The sequence below is a fragment of the Mauremys mutica genome, chromosome 5, assembly GCF_020497125.1.
Source record: "Mauremys mutica isolate MM-2020 ecotype Southern chromosome 5, ASM2049712v1, whole genome shotgun sequence".
NCBI classification, from domain to species: Eukaryota; Metazoa; Chordata; order Testudines; family Geoemydidae; genus Mauremys; species Mauremys mutica.
In genome coordinates this window covers 95,667,784-95,693,513 of record NC_059076.1, presented here as the reverse complement: position 1 = coordinate 95,693,513, position 25,730 = coordinate 95,667,784, and the positions used below count along the sequence as shown (strand labels likewise).

General features: G+C 42.5%; 1 protein-coding gene across 2 annotated transcripts in view; it reads left to right on the top strand.

Moving 5' to 3' along the window:
* ATP10D (ATPase phospholipid transporting 10D (putative)) overlaps positions 1-25,730 on the top strand; it is an 85,133-nt gene that overhangs the window by 12,881 nt on the left and 46,522 nt on the right. For both annotated transcript variants that reach the window (XM_045018886.1, XM_045018885.1), the window contains 2 exons: positions 16,939-17,247; positions 21,694-21,888. In XM_045018886.1, the coding sequence (XP_044874821.1) occupies positions 16,979-17,247; positions 21,694-21,888 (464 nt within the window). In that variant the 5' untranslated portion in view covers positions 16,939-16,978. The remainder of the gene's footprint in view (positions 1-16,938; positions 17,248-21,693; positions 21,889-25,730) is intronic.

Sequence of the window (25,730 nt, the reverse complement as noted above, 5' to 3'; positions counted from 1 at the left end):
ATAAGAGCTGAGCAAGATTGCATTTGTCAAGGCCAGAGGAAAAGCTGTAGCAATAATCGAGATACAAGATGATGAGAACTGGGATGAGCGATTTAGCTGTGTGGGTGGATAGGAAAGGTTGTATCTAAGAGATGTTTGTGGAAAGAATCAGGAAGATTTAGCCTGGTTGTGAGGCTCTAAAGAGGCTTCTGAGTTGAAGATCATGTCCCAGTTAGAGGTCTGCCTGCTAGGCAGGTTGATGGTGTTGCCTGCAGTGATTGAGAGGAGCTAACAGTGAGGGCTTGTGGGTGTGTGTGTGGGGGGGGGGATTAATCAAGTTAGTCAGAAAGAACTGCCAAGGTCTAAGTGATGTTTTCACAAGTTTTAACAGAACACTTAGTAATAGTTTAATGCATCATAAAAGTTAAGTAGCTTGCCCTCAAGCTAGTTATTCACCATACTCCTTCACTGGAAAGATTTTGTTGTCAGCATTTTTCCTTTATCTTTTTCCAGCAGTTTGGACCTGCTCCTGCAAGGTGATGAATGCCCTAAATTTCTGTTGACGTCATTGGGCATTAAGGGTGTAAGAGACATTCAGTACTTGTGTTATTGGGCCCATACTTAATTGGAACACTATCCCACCAAATGCAAACTTCCTCTTTTTTGCTACTTGGAACTTGGCTGAGAAACAACTGATGCTCCTGCTTTTTCATACCTTTTACAACGAGTCTCCCTTATTGCACGTTATCTTTCATGAGGATGTCCTTAAGATAGATGGGGAAACACTGTTCTCTTTATGGATGTTATTAATAGAATTTGCTATTCTCGGGAGAATTCCTGGTCTGAGACCCAGATAAGGAAACCTGGATTGTGCCTCCCTTGCTGCTTTTTGTCTATTTCATCAGAATTCAGAAGACTTGTTTGGTGTAGAACAGGACATCATTAAGAGCCTGATCCTGAATTCCTTATGCAACACCATATCTCACTGAATTTAGTAAATGCGTGGGGTTGGCAGCAAATGGGCACTCAACAAATCGAATCCTACATTATGAAGAGTTTAGGAATGAAAGACTCATTGAGTGCAATATTAGGAGTTCCATTATTGCCAGTACCTAAAACAAGGGTGGGCAAACTACGGCCCATGGGCCGGATGCAGCCCACGGGACTGCACCCCATGGCGCCACGGGCCCTGTTTCACTCTCCAGAAGCGGCCAGCACCACGGCCCTGGGCTGGAGGACAGAGGGCTCTGTGTGTTGCTCTTACCTCCACGCACCACCCTCCGCATTGGCCAGGAACAGGGAACCTTGGCCAATGGGAGCTTCGGGGGAGGTACCTAGAGGTGCAGCAAGGGCAGCACACACGGAGCCCTCCCCCCCCCATCCCCAGGGGCCGCAGCGCTTCCTGGAGCGGCGCGGGGCCGGGGACAGGGCAGGCAGGGAACCTGCTATGGCCCCGGTGTGCGCTGCTGCCACCCCGGAGCTCGAAGCCTTCTTGCTCCCCAACTCCCTGCCCTAAGGCCCCTGCCTGTACCTCGCACCCCTCCTGCACCCCAATTCCCTTCCTTGAGCCCCCTCATACGCCCTGCACCCCTCCTCTGCTCCAATCCATTGTCCAGAGCCCCTTCCTGCACACCACACCCCCTCCTGCACACCACACCCCCTGCCCCAGCCCTCCTTACAATTTCCCCACCCAGATGTGACCCTTGGCCCAAAAAGTTTGCCCACCCCTGACCTAGAACATGCATATTTTACTATTTGATCTAATTCTGTCTACATGGTTCCTTGCAGCAATTGCTGCCTGTTGTGGATGTTTATTGGTATATCCAGACCGCTTTTGGTGCTCCTTTTCTTCATCTGCGCTCTCTCTCTTCCACCTTCTCAGCACTTGTAGAATTTATTCTGTGACAGTCAGTCTTTGAGTTCAGAAAGCTTCACTGCTATCACTTTATTAAGGAAATATTAACAGGTTTACAAATCCTACCCATGTAAAAATCGGAGACAGTATAATAATTGTTACAACAGTTAGCTTTTTTTAGAGAAACATTATACCATAATATAAACATTAGATCTCTCTATTTAACAGTGTTCCATGTTACTGAGTGAATATCTTTACCCTAGTTGTTTCTAGTGATTTTATTAAATTGACTGAAATCTCTGATTATACATATTTAACAATCCAGGCATATCCAAAAAAGTAGTAAAAAAAGGGAAAGATATGCTGCACTCAGGATGTTCTACATGTGTTGTTTGCTTTCAAGTGGACATATTTGCTGCCCAAAGATCAGTATTGATCATACACGCAGCATGGAACCAGTCAGTTTCACCACTGCAATCTGCTTGATGCTAAGAGAAGGATTCTGCTCCCAGAATCCTCTTTCACAGTTCAGTCATGTCAATCCATGTTCTCATCATTCATTCAGTACGGCCACACCAATTCGGCACCATCGCAACAGTCACTAACCATGTCCACTTTTAATTTTATTGCCATTAATTCTTTTCCATGAGTCGAAAAGCTGATATTTAAACACTTAAGATAGGAAACGGGCACACATCTCTGCTCTGTCTCATGGTAAACCTTGCCCCTCATGAAAACATTTATTTATATTTATATTGTTACCCAGGATTTTCAGAACCTAAGCAATTCTCTCCAAACTGTTTCTCTCCAGGTGGTGTCAGGAATAAATCAGTGGGGACACAGTTCCTCTGATATATGATTGATACAAACCAGAATGCTTTTACCTAAAACTACTTTTTATTAGGTCTCAAGTACATGCACACACTTACACGCTATAGCAGTAGATTCAGAACATCCTATACTTCTATATTTACTAAAGATAAGATGGTTTTGAGGAATCAGCAGCCAGTCTTCCAGGGGCACTCCTCCTGTCTCACTGCTGGGGAACTTAAGTGTCAGATCCTTGCCCAAAGAAAAGCTTCTTCGGACTGCCCCAAATCACACTTTCTAACTTTTTATAAAGCACGTAACTCATGATAGACCCTAATAGGCTAACAATTTCCCTAACAGCCAATAACAATTTATTATTCTCTTTATCAGCAAAACATTTCTAATCATAACAACAAAACTTGCATGTCAGAGGCACCTAAAACCTAAGTCGTCTGTCCAAACGTTCATTGTTTTCATGCAACATTAACTCCCTGTCCCAACCTCTCATTCTGATTAACAGAGGTACAAACATGCAGCTGCAGGGCCTTGCTTCTCAGGGTCTAAGATTATTTCTAACTATATGATCAGGTTTCAGCTGGCAGTGGTTGAACATACAAAATGGCTGACTGTAGGTACATGCAGGAATGTGAAATTCGGGGGCTACAATATAAGTTTCCACCCTCCTTTTTTTTTTTTTTAATATCACTAATGTTGGACCTAAACTAACCGGCAGTGTCTCTTTAAATATAACCATAACTAAAAACTAACTATTTAAAAACAGTTGTATACTATTGGTGGAGTGTATAGCAATACCTATATTAAGGTTATACCCACATACTTTAGAATGAAAGAGTTGGCCTTTTGACTGAAATTTGGTAGGCCTGCTTTAAGTCAGGTAGCAATTTGTTTTTTTCTTAAAATTTCACCAAAAATGGTTGAGCCATCTTTAAGCATGGAGAAGGTGGGGGAGGAATGCAGTTTTTCTGCTAACAAAAATGTGTTCGGGTTTTTTTTTTTTTGTTGGTTGTTGTTTTTGTTTTAACAGTTTGTCATACATCAGCTGGAGGTGACAGGTAAAATTGTTAGGGACGTAAACTGCCTAGTTGGGTTTTTGGTGGTCCAATGAAAATTACTTTTGATTTGGTTTATTTATGAGCTTCGTTCAGTTGGACAGCTGTGCCCATGAGAAACCCTACTGACTTCAATTAGGGCTACATCTAAGTGTGATGGCTGGACTTCCCTCATGGATCTTATAGTAGGAGTGGAGCTTTGGCCCACAGTAAGGATTAGTGCATAAGGCATGTTTGCAAGGACTTGGTTTAGAAGTCAGCGTTATCTGCTAACAGTTTTATTTGAATTAGGTTATGCTGGCAGGATATGTAATGTTCATTTAACAAAAAAAAAGTACACTGAATATCTTAAAGCCCAGAGAAAAATGTGTCTGGTTTTTGCAAAGATGCTTACAGGAAGGCTGTAATCCTGCAAACACAGCAGGTGCATAACTTTTCAGTGAGACTGATCAACATAAGTGAAGTTTTTTTTTTCCACTTTCTTAAGTGTTAGAAGGATCGAGGTCTGAGACAGTAGCCAGAAGTGCTCGGTTACAAGGACTACAGAAAACACAGCATTTAAAAAGGAACTTTTTTCCTAACTGCAATATAGGAGAACCTAACTTCAACAACAACATTTTATAGTACTGGTATTTTAAGGCCCCTCTCCCTCAAAAAAACCCCAACCACTCCCAAGCAATGCTTCCATCATATTTTGCATGTGTCATAACAGTGCCTTGGAAAAGATGCAGAGAACAGGAATGCTAAACTTTTGCAGCAAAATTCTAACCATGCCAAATTAACCACATTTTCAGAAGAAAAGTATATTAGATAATGAGTTACAGACATTATAGAAGAGGTAAGATGAGACATAAGAATAGAGGAAATATAAAGATAAATAGGTAATGTTGGTCTGAAAACCCAATGAAAAATATTGCTCAAACTAACTTACATGCTGCTTATAATTCAATTATTATTATTGCCTAATAGTTGTTTGAAGTAATCCAAATCCTTTGTGTTTAGCAAGAGGCTCTTTCTAATCAGTGAATAAATTAATCATCCAAACCAGGGGTCAGCAACCTTTCAGAAGTGGTGTGCTGAGTCTTCATTTATTCACTCTAATTTAAGGTTTCGTGTGCCAGTAATACATTTTAATGTTTTTAGAAGGTTTCTTTCTATAAGTCTATAATATTAACTAAACTATTGTTGTATATAAAGTAAATTAGGTTTTAAAAATGTTTACGACGCTTCATTTAAAATTAAATTTAAATGCAGAGCCGCCCGGATGGGTGGCTAGGACCCAGGCAGTGTGAGTGCCACTGAAAATCAGCTCACGTGCTGCCTTTGGCACGCGTGCCATAGGTTGCCTACCCCTGATCCAAATCAATTTGATTCATGTATGGGGAAAAAAATACCCTGCAAAGTTGGTATTAAAACCATTTTAGAAACAGAATGTGCTTAGTTTGCATTATTGCAACAAAAAGCAAGTTCTGCAGAGTCTTAGATCAGAGGTCTCAAACTCAAATGACCCCGAGGGCCGCATGAGGACTAGTGCATTGGCCCGAGGGCCGCATCACTGACATGCCCCCTTGCTGCCCCTGGCCCCACCCCCAATCCACCCCTTCCATGAGGCCCCGCCCCTGCCCTGTCTCTTCTCCACCTCCTCCCCTAAGCGCGCGGCTCCCCGCTCCTCCCCCCTCCCTCCTGGAAAGTGCTAAGCACCACCAACAGCTGTTTGGCGGCTTGGCGGCGGGAAGCGCCTGGAGGTAGGCAGAAAAAAAATGAAGAGTAATATAGTAGTATAGTATTAAAATATAGTATGCTATTAAAAGTCAATTTATTAACTTTTTTATTAACTTCTTTAACTGTAATGTGAAACGTCAGTGCTAATTTTGACAGTCATTTCATTTTTGGCCACTTAGCTGGCAGCGTTTTGCATCAACCAGAGCATCAATATTAGGTCTGATACCCTGAGACGAAACCAATCTCAGTGTTGCTTGCAAATGTTCATCAGTGAGCCTTGACCTTAACACAGATTTGTTAATCTTCATGGAAGAGAAAAACTGTTCACATATATATGTACTTCCAAACATTGCCATTATCCTTGCAGAAGCAGAGAATAACATGGGAAATCTTTCTTGTGAAAGAAACCTGTAGAATTCTGGAATTCCAACATCTGTATACTTCTGCTTCAAAATCGTGTCACACTGAAGCTCCACTAACTCCATCTGCATTTCCTCTGCAACATTGTCAATTTCAACAGCAAATGGTGTGGAAAAAAGTTGAAAATGTGGTTCAAGTGCCTTGAAATCTTTAAACCGCACATCAAACTGTTTGTGTAAGTTAGAAATGATCTCTGCATATTCTTTCAAGGATTTGGGTTCAGCTTTTCCTAAGGAATTCAGAGTTGAGAAATGGACCAAATTGCCAGCAGTCAGCTGTTTCCCCCATAAAGTAAGCTTGACTTTGAATGACTTAATACTGTCATACATCTGTGTTATCACCTGTTTTCTACCCTGAAGTTTCAAGTTCAGTGCATTCAGGTGATCAGTTACATCTGTTAGAAAAGCAAGGTTGCAGATAAAAGTGGAATCAGCAAGCTGTGGAACCTCCTTGTTTTTCATTTTCATGAAGGAATCAATCTCCTCTTTAAGTGCAAAAAAACGCTTCAAAACATTTCCACGACTCATCCATCTAACTTGAGTGTGATACAGAAGTTCCCCATATTCACTGTCCATACTTGCTAGAAAAGAAGTGAACTGTCTGTGATTCAGCCCTCGTGCACGTATAAAATTAACAGTTTTAACAACTACATCCATAACTTCTTTCATTTGTAGACTTTTACTACACAGGGCTTCTTGGTGCAAAATACAATGTATACTGGTGAAGCTAATTCCTGGTATATTGAGGCTGTTCAGTTTGGTCTTCAATAATCCAACCACACCAATGTTTTCAGAGCACATTGATGGCGCACCGTCCGTAGCCAAAGATACGAGTTCCATGGCAGCGCAGCTTTTTCAATGCACTCTTCCAATCCTTGAAATATGTCACGTCCCGTTGTGGCATTAAGTCTAGCAATTCTTCAGTTATATTCAAATTGCAGTCCACACCTCTAATGAACACTGCACACTGTGCGGTATCTGATACATCTGTACTCTCATCAAGAGCAATTGAAAATACTTCAAAGTCTTTTGCCATTTGAATCAATTGTTTTTGCACATTATCAGCTAAATCCGTTATCCTGCAGGCAACTGTATTTGCAGACAAGCTTATGCCTTCAAAAACTTTCTTCCTATCAGGACATAAACTTTCACTGGCCTTCATGAGACATTCTTTTATGAATAAGCCTTCTGTAAAAGGTCGCGATGATTTAGCTATCATTTCACTTATCACAAAACTTGCTCTTACTGAATCTTCGCTAGACTTGTTAATCCCTGAAAATAAATTTCTTTGCTTGGCAAATGCTGCTTTAAGTTGCTGAACTTTTTCCTCTCGGATTTTTCCGGTGAATGCATCATATTTTTCACAGTGCATCGTGTCATAGTGCCGACGCACGTTATACTCCTTGGGAACAGCAATCGTTTGCTGACAAATAAGGCATTGAATTTTATCTTTTACCTCTGTGAAAAAATATAAATTCTCCCATTTGTCTTGGAAAACTCTCTCTTCTTCCATGAGTGTTCTTTTTTTTGACGAAGTCATTTCCAAGCAGTTTTAATAAATATATACACTCAGTAATGCACCTCACTCAAAGGACAAAACATGCACTTAGATTTACTGCCTAAGGCTTTGGGAGGGAGTTTGGGTGGGGGAGGGGGTCTGGAGTACAGGCCCTGGGCTGGAGTTTGGGTGGGGGAGGGGGTCTGGAGTGCAGGCTCTGTGCTCGGTGCAGGCTCCAGGCTGCGGCAGGGGGTAGGGGTGCAGGCTTTGGGACGGGGTTTGGGGATAGGAGGCGGTGCAGGGGTGAGGGCTGTGGGGCTGAGGGTGAGGGGTTTGAGGCATTGGAGAGGCTCGGGGCATTGGAGAGTCTCAGGACTAGGGCAGAAGGGCAGGGGAAGGGCAGCCTGCCCTGGCCCTAGTGCAGGGGGGCGCTAGGACCCTGCGGCAGCAGGTGATGCCGGAAGCCGGCATAGCGGAGGAGTGGAGTCAGCGTGAGCTCCCGGGCGGTGAGGGGGCAGCAAGTGGGGGCCGGGAGACACTGGGGGGAGGCGCGTGGGGGCGGCAGGTGCGGCCAGGGGAGAGACCCGGCCCCAAACATTGGGGAGCAGCGCGCGGGGAGCTTAGGCACAGAAAATAACTCGGGGAGGGGGGCGAGGGTGAGGGGAGTTTGGCGGCGACAGGAAGTAACTGGGGGAGCTCCGCGGGCCGCAGGGAAGAGCTCCGAGGGCCGCATGCAGCCCATGGGCTGCATGTTTGAGACCCCTGTCTTAGATATAGTCTGCATTTCACTGAAATCTTGCAATTAAATACCTTTTGCAGTGGTTGAAACTACAAACCCCAAAAATTGCTCGCTATGTGTCTGTTCATCCAGAGTCCATTGAAATGATGGGGAGTCTGCCCATTGACTTCAGTGGGCTTTGGATTAGGCGCCATATTGGTTATTTGCCTCCATAAAGGTTTAATCTATACACATGAGAATAATGATTCCCTTGCATCTTTAAATCCCAGCTCTGTTTTTCAATCCATGGGTCAGATTTTCAGGTCTGACAGGGTTACACTTGGGGAGGGGGAGGAGGAGGGAAAGGAGGCCTAAAGCTGTCTTTTCACCACCAGACTGGCACAACTTCTACACCAGGGTTAGGCAACCTATGGCAGGGGTGCCGAAGGTGGCACACGAGCTGATTTTTCAGTGGCATTCACACTGCCTGGGTCCTGGCCACCGGTCCGGGAGGCTCTGCATTTTAATTTAATATTAAATGAAGTTTCTTAAACATTTTAAGAACCTTATTTACTTTACATACAACAATAGTTTAGTTATATATTACAGACTTATAGAAAGAGACCTTCTAAAAACGTTAATGTATTACTGGCACGCAAAACCTTAAATTAAAGTGAATAAATGAAGACTCGGCACACCGCTTCTAAAAGGTTGCTGACCCCTGTTCTACACTAAGGGGAGTTGAGAGGGGTAACATAGAGCCCGCCATATTGGGCGGTTAAGGATTCTCTCATGCCTGGACAATCTCCATCTGTCTTGTTAGGCCCGCTTTCTGGCCCATTTATGTTTTTGGAATTGCACAAAGGGGCCTAAGAATTTTGCAATGTGTATGGGAGAGAAGTTGTTGATCAACAGCAAAATTATTAGTAATAAAGTAATTTATTTTCAAGTGTTTCTCTCAGTTCAGGTTACTTTGAGGTGAGATTAATAATTTCTTTGAGTATTTAACTGAAAATATTGTACTGAGATCACTTTTTCTGTTGAATTTTAAAAAAACATTATTTGCACAAGATTTTGGAAAACTCAAGCACAATATTATAATATTTGATCCTGTGTGAGGCTATGATTTAGGAAATGACTAAGTCAGTAGAGAACCTTGTAAAGGTATGTTAATGTTATTAGAGAAATCTACATTTTTATACATGTCCTCCTGGAATAATCAGGAAAGTTTTATATTTTCTAGAACTGTAAAAACATTAGTAAGTTGTCATTTTGATATAAATGCCCTTTATGAGGGATGATTGACTTGCTAGCTGAAAAATGCATTGTCAAATCACAAACAGTGAATGTTGCAAAGCAATGATAAAGTAATTAATGCCTCACTCATTTTATTTAAGAGGAGGCGTAATATTTTAATTAGCACTGTCCAAAAATTGGGGAATTTATTTTGAAAAATAATTTTTTTTTGGTTGCAAGTTCGGAAAAGGAACAATTTTTCAGAATTTTTCATTAATATATTTTTTTTAATTATTTTGGAGTGTTTAGTTTTTGCACACATGCCCCGTTATCACCCTGTTTTTTCCACTGAGAAAAGAAGGGAGGAGAGGAAAAAGAAAAATAATATACTGAAAAATGACTACGTTTGTTTTCCTTAGTATTGTTGAAAAATAGAAAATGGAAAAAAATGCCCAATTTTTCCACAAGGACTCTCCATTTAGAAAATGGTTTTGGGAAAAAATATTTAAAATTTTTCAATTGCCTTTAATTTTAACATGAGTGTTTGTAAGCCAATACCTGCTATTAACTTTACAAGAGGAAGGGAGAGGGTGGGTGATTGATTAATTAATTTTATACTATCTAAAGAGAGAGAGGTAAACACTATAAAACACCCCTTTGTGCAAGTGTAGCCTAGGATAAATTAATGTATATAGGAGCTATAACTTCACAGTGTAAGGGCTAGCTATTGGATGCTTCATAATAAATTGTTGGCAGTGGTGTTGTAGCCATGTTTGTCCCAGGATATTAGAGAAACAAGATGGATAAGGGTAATATCTTTTATTGGATCAACTTTCCAGTTTACCTGAAGAAGAGCTCTGTGTAAACTCTGAAGCTTGTCTCTATCACCAGCACAAGTGAATCCAATAAAAGATACTGCCTCATCCACCTGGTCTCTCATAAGAAGTTATCTTTCTAGGTTTGATCTTGTTGAATTTGCAAAGTTAATCATGTTTGTATCGGATTAATATTTGGACAGATGACATATTGCACTGTATTACAAACTGCTTGCATCCTTGTAGGAATAACAGCAGATAGCAAAGGTGTATGATGATATGATCTCTTATGCAAAGCTAGATTTGACATGGTGGGCTCTTGGATGAAACAGTTGGGGTACTTCGATACTGCAGTTAGACACGCGCGACTAAACAGCTCTTTAGTCCGAGCACTGCAAGCCCAAGTCAGCTGGTACAGACCAGCCGTGAATGTCTAATTGCAGACATACCCTTGGAGAAAAGCAATCCAGGAAGCACTTGCATATTTTGTGCAGCTGCAGGACTTATACTTCCCTCCCCTGCCTTATTTCATATTTAGGTATGTTGTGGACCTTGAGGGAGGGCTGGGTCAGGCATTTTTCCTGAGGTGTTCTGAAGAGCAAGGGTTCCTTATCAGCTGGAATGGAGGAGTTGGCTTGGGAAAGGCTTGTCACTTTTTTCCTTTCCCTCTCTCTCTCTCTCCTTATTTATTTAGTTAGTTAGTTTTTAATTAAGGAAATATTTTTGTGAAGAATGAGTATTTACATACAAAATAGGCAGGACAGTCCCAACTAATTTCTGCATTCCCAAGTATATTTGATTTGTTCAGGAATAAAAGGGTGGGAGAAAATCAAGTAGGTGGTGAGCCCATAGGGGAGGCTTTTGAACAGTGGTGAGTGGAAGGAAGAGCAAGCCAGAGCAGAGAGGAGCGGCAAGAAAGAGGGGTGGAGCTGTGGCATCCCCGTTGGTTGGAGAAGGAGGAAGAATAGATGCAGCCCTATGGGGAAGGAGGAGATAAGGAGGTAGCCCTGGGCACAATGGAGAGGAGCAGGAGTCATGAGCTTGGCTAGATAAGTAAAGTTACAGATGGGAGCAAACTGAGAGTTTTGAGATTTATCTATAGCAAATGATGGTTGGAGGAGGAGGAGGATCTGGGTAGTGGTTAGTTGGAGATATGACTAAGCACAGGGGGACTAAGCAAAAAATCAGAGCAGAAGCAACATGGCTGCAGTGGGCATGGGAACAGGTGAAGGACAGGTGCTTCAGGAGAGCTGAGAGGAGAGTAGGAGTTGCAACTTGAGAGGAGTATGAGACCAAGGACTTTTCACTTAATCTCACAGCTGTACCCAACTTGCCGGGAAACATGACATCAAGATCACAATGAGGTTAACACGCTAAGCTGACCTCTTCCACTTTTTTCCCAGGCTTTTAAATGGGCTCTTTCATTTCCGCATTGCACAGTGTAAATGCAGGAATAAAATAGTACAAGTATAAAATAATGCACTTGAGGTTAGAGAAAAAAGACCCGCTCCAGTTTTCATAAGATCACACATTGAAAAATACACTGTGTGCACTGGGACACTTGCATGGCTTTTTTGTTTGTGAGAGACATCCTCCTTTCTGTCTAGTTGTTTCAGCCTCCCTTTCTTTCCCCTAACCTTTTCACCTGCATAGTTTTCCTGGCCCCTAGATCAGAGCTGTCTGACACTATGTTCATCAAAGTACTGCAAAGCCGTAGAATCTCTCGAAAGTAATCACTAAACCTCGATGAGCAGCTAGGCTCTTATAACCCTTTAAATGAAAGCTTTTTTGAATAGATACAGTACAAAATTATAATTGTGTTTATATTCTCCTGGCACCTGCAAGAGCAGGGCCCTGTTGTGCCATGTGCTGGAGAGGAGGATGCAGTCCCTGCCCCCAGAGAGCTTACAATCAAAGGAAAGGTTTCAGAGTAGCAGCCGTGTTAGTCTGTAAGGTGAATCAAAGGAAAGGAAATTGTCAACCAATATGTATTGGGTTTATAAATAATCTCAAGCAAGTAGCTTTATTTTCATTGTGGAACACACGACTCTCATATTCACCAAATCCATATTTTAGTAAATGTCTCCATTGGCTCACTCGTCCCCAGTGATTGGGGGGTGATGGTGCGGGGTGGAATCATAGCATGGAACAAAGTCCTCTGGAAACTACATGTTTCTTCTGTGGTATATCCTCTTAATAAGGGGTTCTCAAACTGGGGGTTGGGCCCCTCGGGGTCGTGAGCTGTCAGCCTCCACCCCAAACCTCGTTTTGCCTCCAGCATTTATAATGGTGGTAAATATATAAAAAAATGATTTTAATTTATAGGGGGGGGGTCACACGCAGGAGTCACCAGTACAAAAGTTTGAGAACCACTGCGCTTAACTGTCCTCTGAGGCAACGGGGTTTGGATCCTGCAGAATCAATATGGTGTGTGTGATCTGAAAACCCCATAGAGAAACTGGGCTCCGGCCTCCTGGGTCCTGCACCTCTCCGGCTGGACCCCTTTCCCACAGGCAGCATTGCTTGTTTAGGTCCACATTGCCATGGCTTTCATCCACATCACCCAGGGTGGATTTAATCTTTTTGTCTACACCAGGCAGAAGGGGCTAGAAGGTGCAGAAGTTAATAGTTGCCTGGATTTCCACTGGGAAATCCACTAGATCAGGGGTTCTCAACCTTTTTCTTTCTGAGGCCCCCCAACTTGCTATAAAAACTCTACGGCCCAACTGTGCCACAACTGTCTTTCTGCATATAAAAGCCAGGGCTGGTGTTAGGGGGTAGTGAGGAGGGCAATTGCCCGGGGCCCTACACCACATAGGGGGAACTGCGAAGCTAAGTTGCTCAGGCTTTGGCTTCAGACCCAGGTGGTGGGGCTCGGGGCCCCGGGCTGCAGTCCTACGTGGCGGAAGTTTGGCTTTCTGCCTTGGGCCCTAGCAAGTCTAATGCCAGCCATGCTTGGCAGACCCCCTGAAACCTGCTCGCCTCCCTCCTGAGGCGAGAACCACTGCACTAGATCACAGGGGGAGCATGCCACAGAGAAGGCCACTTTCCAGCCACACTTGTTCACAAACCACCCTGATCACACAGAGTTCTGGAAAGGGCTCACCACCTTCTATGTGCCCCAACCCCAGTTACATAAAAGGAGAGAAATTCAAGCCTAAGCTGTGCCTTAAGTGCCTGATACTTTGCCCTTTGAAGGCTTCCATCCACTTTAGTTGTGCAGGATCAAACACTATATTTGTGCAGTGTCAGCATTTTGTACAAATCTAATTTTAAAAAGAAATGTCCCATCCAATAATAATGAACTGACTAAGAAATTCTTGAAATACAGGAAGTAAAGAAATGGAGGGGAAAACTTTTAGCATCTGTGGTAGACAGTGTGCTAAACTGACTTTAAAAAAAAAGGCAGTCATTTTCTGACACATCCTATGCTCTTTTTAAAAAGATCATTATGATTATGTTTCCAGGCCTTTTGGTGAAAAATGAGCTTAAAAGTCTTCCCACTCGATCAGTTTGAATTCTAAAGCCCTCTTGCTGCACTGAATATGTATTAGGAGAGTGATTGTTATCGTTATGCAGGCCCTCTGCAAATAATGCAAAGACAGGCATGCATGTGAGTCTGGCAAAAATATACAAATCTTGTCATTGAACACCGAAAATACAGTAGGATATGGCTTCTGTCTACTGGAACCTAGTGTGAGATCGGAAATGAAAACTGTACATTTTGCAGATTTCCTCTGCCTTCCCTTCCCCCCACCCCTCATATACTGGTATTGTGATATCAGGATATCCGCAGCTAGCAGCAGCTTCACTGTTGATCTAGGAAACTAAATATGATACTGACTGTCTTACAAACCAAGAAACTACAGTCTAAGAAGCAGAGCCACTAAGCATGGTGGGGAAAATAAACACCTTTCTTGCTAGAATCTAGTTGAGGTGAGTGGAACAGAAACTTTGCTGTCAGGTTTATCTGTTATGGCAGAGGAAACTTTTCTCAGCTGGCTAAGAAAGTGTCAGACATGAGAATGTTTATGGCCTTTTTAATTCATTGGGGAGAATTCTTTAGGTAATGAAGGCTATTTGTGTGCTGTTCACAGGCTAGGTTTCCAGGCATCTTTCAATAACTTAGGAAGTGGTGTGATTTATGGAATTTATAGGGCTGGTCATGGTCAGCAGTGGTTGTAGAGCCTGACCTAAAAGGAATTCCTTTTAAAATTCTGCTGCCAGATGAGCTAGCAGGCTCGGCTGGTTATGCAGCCCAGAGGACTGGAAGGATGAGTGCCTTGTTGAGCTGGCGATCCTGCTCTGACCGTGGAGGGACAATCAGTAGGGCTCCGTGTTTGTCACGGAGGTCGTGGAAGTCACAGATTCAGTGACTTCCTGCGACCTCCATGGTTTCTGTAGCGTTTGGTGCGGCTGTCCCCAGGGACTGGCTGAGCAGGGGTCCCAGAGGTGGCTAGAGTAGCTGCTGGCCCCTGGGACTCCCCCCTCGCAGCGGTGCCATGGGTTCCACACCCACTCCCAGCAGGTGCCTTGGGCTCCCCCCCTCCCCCAGCAGTGGCGCCCCCTGCAAGATTCAGTCAGGGATATTTATGATATAAATCATGGACAAGACATGAGCTGCGATTTTTTTGTTTCTTGCTCATGATCTGTCCATGAGTTTTACTAAAAATACCCATGACTAAATCGTAGCCTTAATAATTGGTAAACGACTAGAGGAGGAATCAAACATGTCAAGTGGTGGTTGGTGGTCTTCTGTGTGTGTCAGTGGCCTAGGAAGAAATAACCCCCGTGGCCTTTGTTCCTGGGTTGAAAAAGCAGGGTCATGATAAGAGAGCCAGGACGTTGCAGAGAAATATCGCAAGTGAGAATTGAGACCTATAGCTGGTTGTAATGTATACAACTCAGAATGCAGGACCCACAGTTCCGAGAGGCCTCTGTATGAGGTCCAGGAGCTCTGTCCTCACACACCCACAAATGCCACTATTCTCTCATGCTTCTCATAAGGAAAGGCCTGTTGGAAGCTCACTCTTAACAAAAATATTAAATAAGACCGGTCATTGTCATGGCTATTTAATTTTTTAAATGTAGGGGATTTGTTTTGTTTTATCAAATCCAAATTTAAATGATAGGCTGTGTACATAAAGCGGCATTAGAATTCTAGAGCAGCTCTGAACTACTGGACTGCCACTCTTACTGTGAACGCTAGACCCATAAATCTGCAAAAGAGTTAATGTAACAGTATATGTATGGGATACTGAGCGATGTAAATATAGCTGGTTGGGTTACTGCTTAAATCAAGGACTTTCTCTTGTTTAGTGGGGTTGAAGAATGCCTTAGATTTTACTGTAAAGGTGTTGCAGTAGATTAGACATCCTGTGCTGGCCTAGCTTTCTGAGTGAAGAGCATGCAATATTGTCATATAATGGTCAATATATAACCCCAAACATCTTTCTCACTTGGATCTATCAGACTTCAGGTCCCAGTTTATTGCATGCACATCTTTAGGTCCTGTATCTAGAGATCTATATGATTAATAATTTTAAATGGTACCTCTGCGTCATGCTGTCTGGTATGGCATACAGTTGAGAGTGCCAGTCTTGGGTCAGACTGCCAGAAAACAGGGCAGACACCCCAAACTGGTGGTATATTCTATAATTAGATTTCACCAAGACAGTAACAAATGTGTGTGCTTTTGGATTACTAATTAGTTTTACCATGGAGCCACAGACAGGCTCTCCAGCCCCTTTTTACCACCCCAGCAAGCTGGACTTTGTGATGAAAGGTTATTAAAACAAAAAATCACCTCATATTAGGTTACCCCCAGCCGCAAAGGCCCAGTCACTTACCCCGGGTCAATGAATACTCTGGACATCACACCAAAGAGAATGCTGAAAGCTTATTTCTCTAGTAAGCTAAAGGTTTATTGGCTAAGAAAAAGAAATGAGTTATTGAGAGGTTAAAGCAAGAAAAATTACATTAACAGACAAGTCAAAGTCCAGTACGATAGCAGAGATGTAGTGATCTGCTAGTTTTCCTTAAGTGTCTCAGGATTACCCAAAATAACTTTGGGGATTGCTGTCCAGTTGCTTAGTATTCCACCCTGTCAGAATCCATCAGGCCAGCGATGCAGGATCATTCCCTTAAACTAGTATTTATAGATCCTGCTTGCAGAAGACACTGTCTTCACCTACTTGAGTTCTGATGAGTAGCAATTGCAGATTGAGCTGTGGATTTCCATTGTTGAATACAATGACCCTTGCTTTGAAGTTAGCATTCTTTTTCCGGGCATTCACAAGTTGGTTACAGTGATATGCATAATGCAATTGCCTGCTGTTACATTATAATCGGGATTGATAAGAGAAACAATATAAGTATCATTCATTAGTATTCATGAAGTTCTAATGTCTGAATATACACATACTTTGATCTAGGGTTAGCAGTCAACAGGTTTATCAATAAGTGAAGACAATGCCATTAACATTCCTTTGAACTAAATTACTATAGGCAATCTGCTAGACAGCATCACACAGGGAAACATAAGTACTCTATGGGCAAATTTTTCACCAGCCTTAATATCAGTAGATGATGGATATTGAGGAGGGGATTGTGCTTTGTATTTATGGTACAATTCTTTTAAAAAAACGTTAAAGCAAACGAAAACTGGTAGGGTTAACAAACCAAATTAACCTCACTTAAAGGCCTTTGCAGTAACCATTGTGAACAGCTTTTTCCCTTGTAATTTTTTGTTTGTATTTTGAACTAAAGCTTCTCCAGGCTTACTGTGTAATTTTCTTGACTTTAAAATTTTGCTAGGTAGAAGACCTGGCCTGGATCACAAATCATTTCAAACAATATGGCAGACCCCATCCGATGGGCCCGATATCGCTGGCAGCGTCTGGTATCTGCAGAAGGCAGGGATGGAAGCAGCAACAGCTCCTCATGTGACAAGTGTTATCAATCATCCAAAGTGCCTAGCAGACATAGGATAGTTATACCATGTCTGGGACACTTTAAAGAAGAGTATGAAAAGGTATCAAAATTATATATGAACAACAGAATACGGACTACTAAATACACTTTATTCAACTTTATACCACGGAATTTATTTGAACAGTTTCACAGGTAAAGGATTCTTGTGTATAATTGTGGAAATTATTCCAATGTGGGGTGGGGTTTTTTTGGTTTGTTTGAAATGCATGTGCTAACATGTACAAATTTGTTCTTATAAACTATTCTTCTCGCCTGAATTTAGCAATCAGTTCTGATAACTTTGTAACAAGATACATTATCCCAAAACTGATACTCAAAAGAGGTCTCTCTCCTCATTTGGTGTCATGTCCTTTCGTTCACCATTTCGGATCAGTTAGATCAGGGGTGGGGAAACCTACGGCCTGCAGGCTGGATCTGGCCTGTTGGTTAATTTCATCTGGCCTGCAGCGCCCCCCTATTCCCCGTGGGGCTGGAGCCGCGAGTGCCTGCTCACCCTGCTGCAGGGGGAAGCCCTGAGCCTCCAAACCCTCCCCCCCCCAGGCAAGTGAGTGGTCTGTGATTGATTTTTCTTCTGTGGGTCAGTGGCCCATGACAGAAAAAGGTTCCTCACCCCTGAGTTAGATGTTCCCTCCTCTTGGATGACTGCCATAGAGCAGCATATGATAGAATTCCCCCCCCCCCCCGCCCCATTCTGTTTGGCAGGTGTAGAGGTGGAGAAGAATGAGGTTGGCTCTCCTTTTCTTCAGCCACTCTATGAATTTGCCTGGGGGCTGGCTTGAAAAGTGATGTTAAGGGGGTGGTGGGAGGGTTCACTTGGGGAAGCAAAATGGTGGCATTGAGGGGGGGGGTTCCAAAAATGGGTTTTGTTAAACCAACAAGGACACTGTCACAAGCCTTGCAATTGGTGAGATTTTTGGTCCACCCTAGCTTTGGTGGAAGAGATATGTAGAACATCTGTCAGGTCCTTGGTCCAAGCCTCCTTAAGTCATCAAAGGGGTGGTACTCTAGTAGTTTTTGCCTCTGTGGATGCTCTTTGACCACAAAGCCTTGAGGGTTGTAGTTCAGCCAAAGTTTCTTGACCTGCTCTTCTTTCTAGATTGGGAGATTGCAGTTCTATCAGTGGCAAATTTGTTTAAATGGTGGGTGCAGACGTAGGAATTTTTTACCTGTTAAGTTTGTTTTCTGGATTGTCTGATCATCAGTTTGAAACAATCATCTCAGCAACTCTATTGGTTGGAGCATGGAAACAGAGTTTGTGTCTCTTTTTTATTCTTAATTTTGTGGAGAGTGGATGAGTTACTGGTAGCTTCAGTCTCTGTGTAGTATAGAATGGGAGACATAGAAGAGGATGTCTCAACACAAGAAATGGGAGTCAGAACAAGGAGAAGTGACAAACATCTGAGGGAGGAGGGAACTGGTCAGAGACCTCCTTGGGACTGTCACCTGCTGTGCTGATATTACCTCTGAGCCTGTTTTTTCCTGCCAGCTTGGGATTCCAGAACCCTGCCTTGTTGAGCCAGACATGCTAGCCTGCTGTAACACAGACCCAGGTCTGGTCCATGCTCCCAAAGCTGCAGATTTTAACTAAACTGCTCAGCAGGTTTCCCATCTCCAGCACCCAGCTCCCAATGGGATCCAAACCCCAAATAAATATGTGTTACTCTGTATAAAGCTTATAAAAGGTAAACTCAAAAATTATCTGCCCACTATAACACTGATAGAGAGAGATGCACAGCTGTTTGCTTCCCCAGGTATTAATCACTTACTCTGGGTTCATTGATAAACAAAAGTGATTTTATTAATTATAACAAGTAGGACTTAAGTGGTTTCAAGTAATAACAGACAGAACAAAGTAAGTTACCAGGCAAAATAAAGCAAAAACACGCAAGTCTAAGCCTAATACGTTAAGAAACTGATTACAGGTAAAATCTCACCCTCAGATGTTCTAGTAAGCTTCTTTCACAGGCTAAACTCCTTCCTTGTCTGGCCACAATCCTTTCCCCTGGTACAGTCCTTGTTAGTTCCAGCAGACATCTAGGGCGGAAAGTGGAAACTAGGGGCGTTCTCGTGACTGGCAGTCACCATTGTTCTGTTCCACCCACTTTTATAGCTTTGGCACAAGGTGGGAATCTTTTGTCTCTCTGGGTCCCCACCCCTCCTTCTAAATGGAAAAGCACCTGGTTTAACATGGATTCCAGTATCAGGTGACATGTTCACATGTCCTGTGAAACCCCAGCCTCCATTCTTCCAGGGCTGACCCACACGTACCCAGGAAAGTTTGTAAGAAAACAGAGCTGTGTACAACCAGTTGTCCTAGTCAATGGGAGCCATCAAGATTTGAAACCACCATTAACGACCCACACTTTGCATTTCTAGCTTCAGATACAAGAATGATACCTACATACAAATAGGATTAATACACTCAGTAGATTATAAGCTTTGTAATGATACCTTACAAGAGACCTTTTGCATAAAGCATATTCCAGTTACGTCATATTCACACTCATAAGCATATTTCCATAAAACATTATGGAGTGCAACATCACACGCCCTTCACGTACAAATTCATGAGCTGAAAATGTAGGAAGCCAGCTTTAGCAGGTAAGAATTCCTGAGAAGATTTGACGTTGTACTAGTGGTTCATGTGGAAAGCTATACCTAGGGCCCTACCAAATTCACGGTCCATTTTCATAAATGTCATGGTCATAGCATTTTTTAAATTCCAAATTTTACGGTTTCAGACATTTAATCTTAAATTTCAGAGTTGTAATAAAACATGAAGATGTATTTAAAAATGGCAAAATATAAACATGTAAAGCCCTTAAGTCAGCATTTCTAAAACTGGGGGTCCCAAAAGGGGGTTGCAAGGCTATTGTGAGGGGATGGGGGTTGTGCCACCCTTCTGTGTTGCCTTCAGAGCTTGTTGGCTGGGAGCTGCTGGACGGATGCTGAACTCTGAAGGCAGCGTTGCCACCAGGATCAGCGCAGCCTTCAGAGCTGGATGTCTAGAGATTAGCGGTTGCTGGCCAGGAACGCAGCTCTGGAGGCAGTGCCACTGTCAGCAGAAGCGCAGAAATAAGTGTGGCAACACCATACCATTCACCTTTACTTCTGGGCAGCTGCTGACAGTGACACTGCATTCAGACCTGAGCACCTGGCCAGCAGCAGATCTCTCTGGCTACCCAGATCTTAAGGCAGCACAGAAGAAAGGGTGGCAATACTGAAACCCCTCTACAATCAGCTTGACCCTTTTGGTGGGACCTCCAGTTTGAGAAAAACTCTGTATTTGTATATACTTTTACCCTATAGTATAAAAAAGAGTGTAGTATAGGGTAAAAGTACACAGACAACCAGATTTCATGGGGAAGACAAGATTTCATGGTCCATGTTGCGTTTTTCATGGCCATGAATTTGGTAGGGCCTTAGCTATACTAAACATGACGTTTGAAGTATCAAAGATACAAATGGTGACTAATCTGTTGATGTGTACAATATGCCCTCTTGACCTGTTACTTCAGGATGTTTTACTCTATGACAATATGTGTAAAGCACCCTGAATTTTCTTTATAGAACTCCCTCTAATGCTCTCGAAGAAGATTATTGCTATGATGTAAAATGTGCACAATTTTATGATTAAACAATTAAATGCTGAAAGTGCTTCAACTCTTTCTGTATCCTTTGTTTATGGTAGTTGCTTGTTTACATCTTTTCACTTACCAAAGGCCAGAAATTGCTGGTGATCTGTATTTTTTTTTCCCCCCACTGGAGTGAATCATTTATGTTACTCTAATAACCTATGCCAAGGAAGACTGTGAATGAAAGATGTGTTAAAGTGGAAAGGTGAAGCTGTAATTATGTAATTCTTCAACTGATGCAGAAGTGTTTCATGTTTTCTTTAAGTTATATTCCGATTGTTTGGGCAGGTGGGAGATTCGTGATGCTTATTGCTTCTGTGTTTTGCCTCAACATTGACAATAGAAAATTTCTACCTGATAGTGGGCATAGCTGAAGCCGTTAATGCTAAAATTGAGATGAGATGACCTTTAAGGCAATATGTTTGTGTTTCTATATAGGGTAATAGATCTTTTGCAGGAAATTTAATTAAAATTTGTTGGTGTGACCTCATCACTGAATATCTGAATGATGCTGAGATGTCTGGACATAAGGCTTCTGCTAACATTTTAATAACTTTGGATATAAAAAAGCATGGTATCTTCTAATATGTTGATCTTTGCTGACATGTTCATTTTGTACAAAAATCAAGCTGAGAGCTGTAGGAATGTTTTGGCATTATGTTGCCTGTGAAAAGGAGTTATCATTTTGAAGCTCTGGTTGCATGGTAAGAGCTCATTTAGTTTCTTGGTATTTAAGCCACATGGATGCCATGTCTCTTTCCAGCATGCAGCCTCTTGCGCTACATAAAACTCTGCATAAATGTTACTTCTAAAGTACATAGAAGCTTCTGCTTAACGCAGTTTGCTAGTGAACTGCAGGTCATGATGTGCATCACCTGCCTTTTACTCACTTCCTAAAATTTATTCCATTCCTAACTCCTGCATGTTCTTTTGTTTGTTTCAGAGCTGCCAATTTATATTTCCTATTTTTAGTTGTCCTGAACTGGGTTCCACTGGTGGAAGCCTTCCAGAAAGAAATTACCATGTTACCTCTAGTAGTAGTTCTCACTATTATTGCAATTAAAGACGGCCTTGAGGATTACTCAAAATACAAACTAGATAAGCAGATAAACAACTTATTAACTAAAGTATATAGCAGGTAAGTGTTTCTTTTTGTTTGTTGGAGTTTGTTATTGATGAATAATGTACAGTGTGTATTATTAGTGTGAATATAAAAAAGACTAAAACAGTAAGTTTGAGGAACCTTAATAAAATTCCTTTCTGGATTGACCACTTGGCCACATTCTTATTTTGGTTTAAAAGTGACTTATTTCAGTCACACTGTTATTGTCACACAGTTTGGAACAGTTGTTAGTGTCTGTTAAACAGTCGCAGAACCAGAATATCAGGGATGTTGTGTCCCAGATTATAATACACCTATAACACCTTTGTGAACCATGTTTTCCTTAAATTAATGCTGTTATGTTTTAAATCAACTAGTAAAGAGTTCCGAAATAAGTGTTGATAATAGGACTTGACCTGTTCCTTTCTTCACTTGGACATTGGCTAGGAAGTTAGGGAGAAATTCTTGGTTCTTTTCCTGACGCTACCACAAATTTCCTAGGTGACCGTTGGCAAGTCACTTAATATCTTTACACCTTAGTTTCCTCATCTGTAAAACAAGGATAATAGTTCAGGCATGCCTACAGTGAAAGGGTATTGTGGGGATAAATCAATTAATAATTATCAAATGGAAATGGAAAGTACTATGGACTACATTACTCTTGCTGTGTGATCACCCTGGGATATAAGGAGCCCCATTATTAATTTGCTGTGATACCTATTTCAGAGAGTAGCATACGGAGAGAGCAAGTGGGCAACTGAAGCATTGCAGAGAGAAGTAAGCTGCACCAAAAAAAGTGATGGCACAGTTTACTTCTCCCACAGAGGAAGCAGGGACTGGGTCTGTGCAGCCACACACTGGTGCTCACGCCTTGTTTTCACTTTAAAAAAAAAAACACCATAAACTGAAACTTTTAGTTTCAGTGTGTTTAACACATGTTCAAATCCTAGTGTACATATAATGCAAGTTACCGTTTTAGCATGTGTTAGCTCAAGGGTGGGCAAACTACACCCTGCAGGCTGGATCCGGCCCCTCGGGGCTTTGGATCCGGCATGCGGGATTCCGCCCCCCCCGTGGCGCCATGGGCCCCGGGCCCAATGTCCCTGCGGCCCCCAGGCCCTTGCCTCCAGGCACCACCCCCCGCAGCTCCCGTTGGCCGGGAATGGGGAACTGCGGTCAATGGGAGCTTCGGGGAGGTACCTGGAGGCGTGGCAGGGGCAGTGCATGCAGAGCCCTCCGCCCCCCCCTCCCCCAGGGGTCGCAGCACTTCCTGGAGCAGCGTGGGGCTGGGGGCAGGGCAGGCATGAAGAGTTCCTGCCCTGGCCCTGGTGCACACCGCTGCCACCCTGGAGCCCGAACTCCTCCTGCGCCCTGCCCTCCAACTCCCTGCCCTAACCCTCCTGCCTGCACTGCATACCCCTCCTGCACCAACTCCCTGCCCTGAGCCCCCTCCCGTAGGCCGCACCCCTCCTGTGGCCCTGTCCTGAGCCCCTTCCTGCATTTCCCCCCCCCCCACTCCAACCCCCTGCCCCAGCCCTGCATACAATTTCCCCACCCATATGTGGCCCTCGGCCCAAAAAGTTTGCCCACCCCGGTGTTAGCTGGTTGAGGTAAACCCTTGGCTCCTCCTAGTGTAGACGTGGCCTCCCTCAGGGCAGATTGCAAAATTACAATCTAGCCCTATGTAAGTGTGGAGTATTATTTTGTGATTAATTCTCAGGATAAAAAATTTTAGTTCTCTGACATGTAGCATGCCCTGTTGATTTTTTTTTTTTTCCTTAAAGCTAGTTCCATAACAATATGAATAACCTGGAGAATGCTTTCGTAATTTAACTGCAAAGAAACAAAATTGCATCCGGTTCTGTAAATATAAATATCTCCTAGGTACAGCAACTTTCCGGGAGTCAAATTATTTAGCCAATTATGATTAGAGCCTGAAACAGGAATATAATTAAACTTTTAGAGACCTGAAGTAATTTCTCTCCTTTCAAGTCCTACATGTGTTAATGGTAGAAGACTTTAGGGCAAAGTCTGTTCTTTTATGGTCTCTTGTGGTTTCGCTGATAAACGGCATGTTCCATGAATTGCATGAATTCCATGAATGCTCAGTTGGCTGGAGCATCCAAATATTTGGGTTTCTAAATTCTCTGTGTTACTCAGACTAAATAAGTGTAGTTCCTGTCAGTAGGAATTTAGTTCACAACTACTAATATTCCTTTGTGACTTTTTCTTTTTTAATTAATAATGATGAATAGAATATGGGCATTTATTTTTGTAAGAATCTGTAAAATTTTCCAACTGTGCATGTAAAATAGGTATGTTTTTAACTGGTATGATTTAATTTTTTTTTTAGGTTCCTCTTCATAAAGTAGATTGTTTTACTAGCTGCTATTCATTCTCCTGCCCCATCCCCACCTTCAGCGCTAATACCTGCGATAACAGATAGCAAAATAGTTTATCGTGCTTATATGTACAAATAGCTTTAGAAGATGTATTTCAGGAAAATTAAAGCTAGTGATACATATGAATGTTTACTATGTATAAATTTATTATCTTGAAGGTACCCTTTTAATAAGAAAAAATCATTGATTTTTGTGTAGATGCCCCTGTGTCTGTGGCACAGACATACATTAAAGTGCCATGAGTTCCTAATGTAGTATTCTCTGGTAAACAAATTAAGAACCAATTCTTAAATGTACAGAAGGTGTGATTCATCAGATAATGTAGACACCGATAGAGCTGTTGATGTTAGTGGGTCCTCTAGGGTGAGGAGGCTTGAACATTCTAAGCAGGAGTGCCATGAGATGTTAGCACATGGTGCATACTTCCTTAGAATGTGGTTGGCCAGTTAAACTCCAGATTTCCTATGTCTTGTTTCAGATATAGCATTACAACATTATTGGGAATGAGCAATGCATAAAGGTGGTAATTAAATTTTAACATCTGGAATGTTTTTAAATATACTATGCTTCTAATATACATTAATGTAGGTTTATTTATGTTCTATGTCCATACTACAGTATTGATTTTATGACTGCTTGGAAAACCCATAATAATGATCTTGAGAAGGAGGCAGGCATGTGACTTGCGCGAATTTTATTTTTAGACTAGCTTTAGCTTTTATTGCTTCCTGCTCTTGGTTCTGTTGCACTTTGAAGGATATGAAGTCGCCTGTCCTTAACTAGGGAAATCTGTCAGTACAGTAACTCCTCGCTTAAGGTTGTAGTTATGTTCCTGAAAAATGCGACTTTAAGCAAATCCAATTTCCCCATAAGAATTAATGTAAATTGGCGGGGGAGAGGGAGGGAGGGGTTAGGTTCCAGAGAAATTTTTTTCACCAGACAGAAAACTATATATTATATAGATATACACACATTATACGTTTTAAACAAACAATTTAATATTGTTCACAGCTATAATGATTGTGAAGCTTGGTTGAGGTGGTGAAGTTAGAGGGTGGAAGAGGGAGGGATATTTCCCAGGGAATGCCTTGCTGCTAAATGATGAACTAGCACTTGGCTGAGCCCTCAAGGGTTAACACATTGATGTTAATGTGGCGTCTCACACAGGGCAGCATGAACATGAGGAAGGAGAGATAGCATAGCACACAGAGACAGACAGACGCACCTTGTGTGTGGGAGAGAGAGAGAGATGCACACTGCCCCTTTAAGTAAGCTGACCCTCTCTTAAGAGCATTGTCTTTTTAAGTGGATCCGGAAGTTGAGACAGCAGCTGCTGCCCCAAGCTCTCTGTCTCTCTCTGTCTGTGTCCCCTCCCTGCTCTATATGGAGAAGGGGTAAGCAGGGTGCAGGAGCAGGGGGGATGGGGATACCGTGACATTAGCCCCCTTTCCCCGCCTGCACAGCAAACAGAAGTCT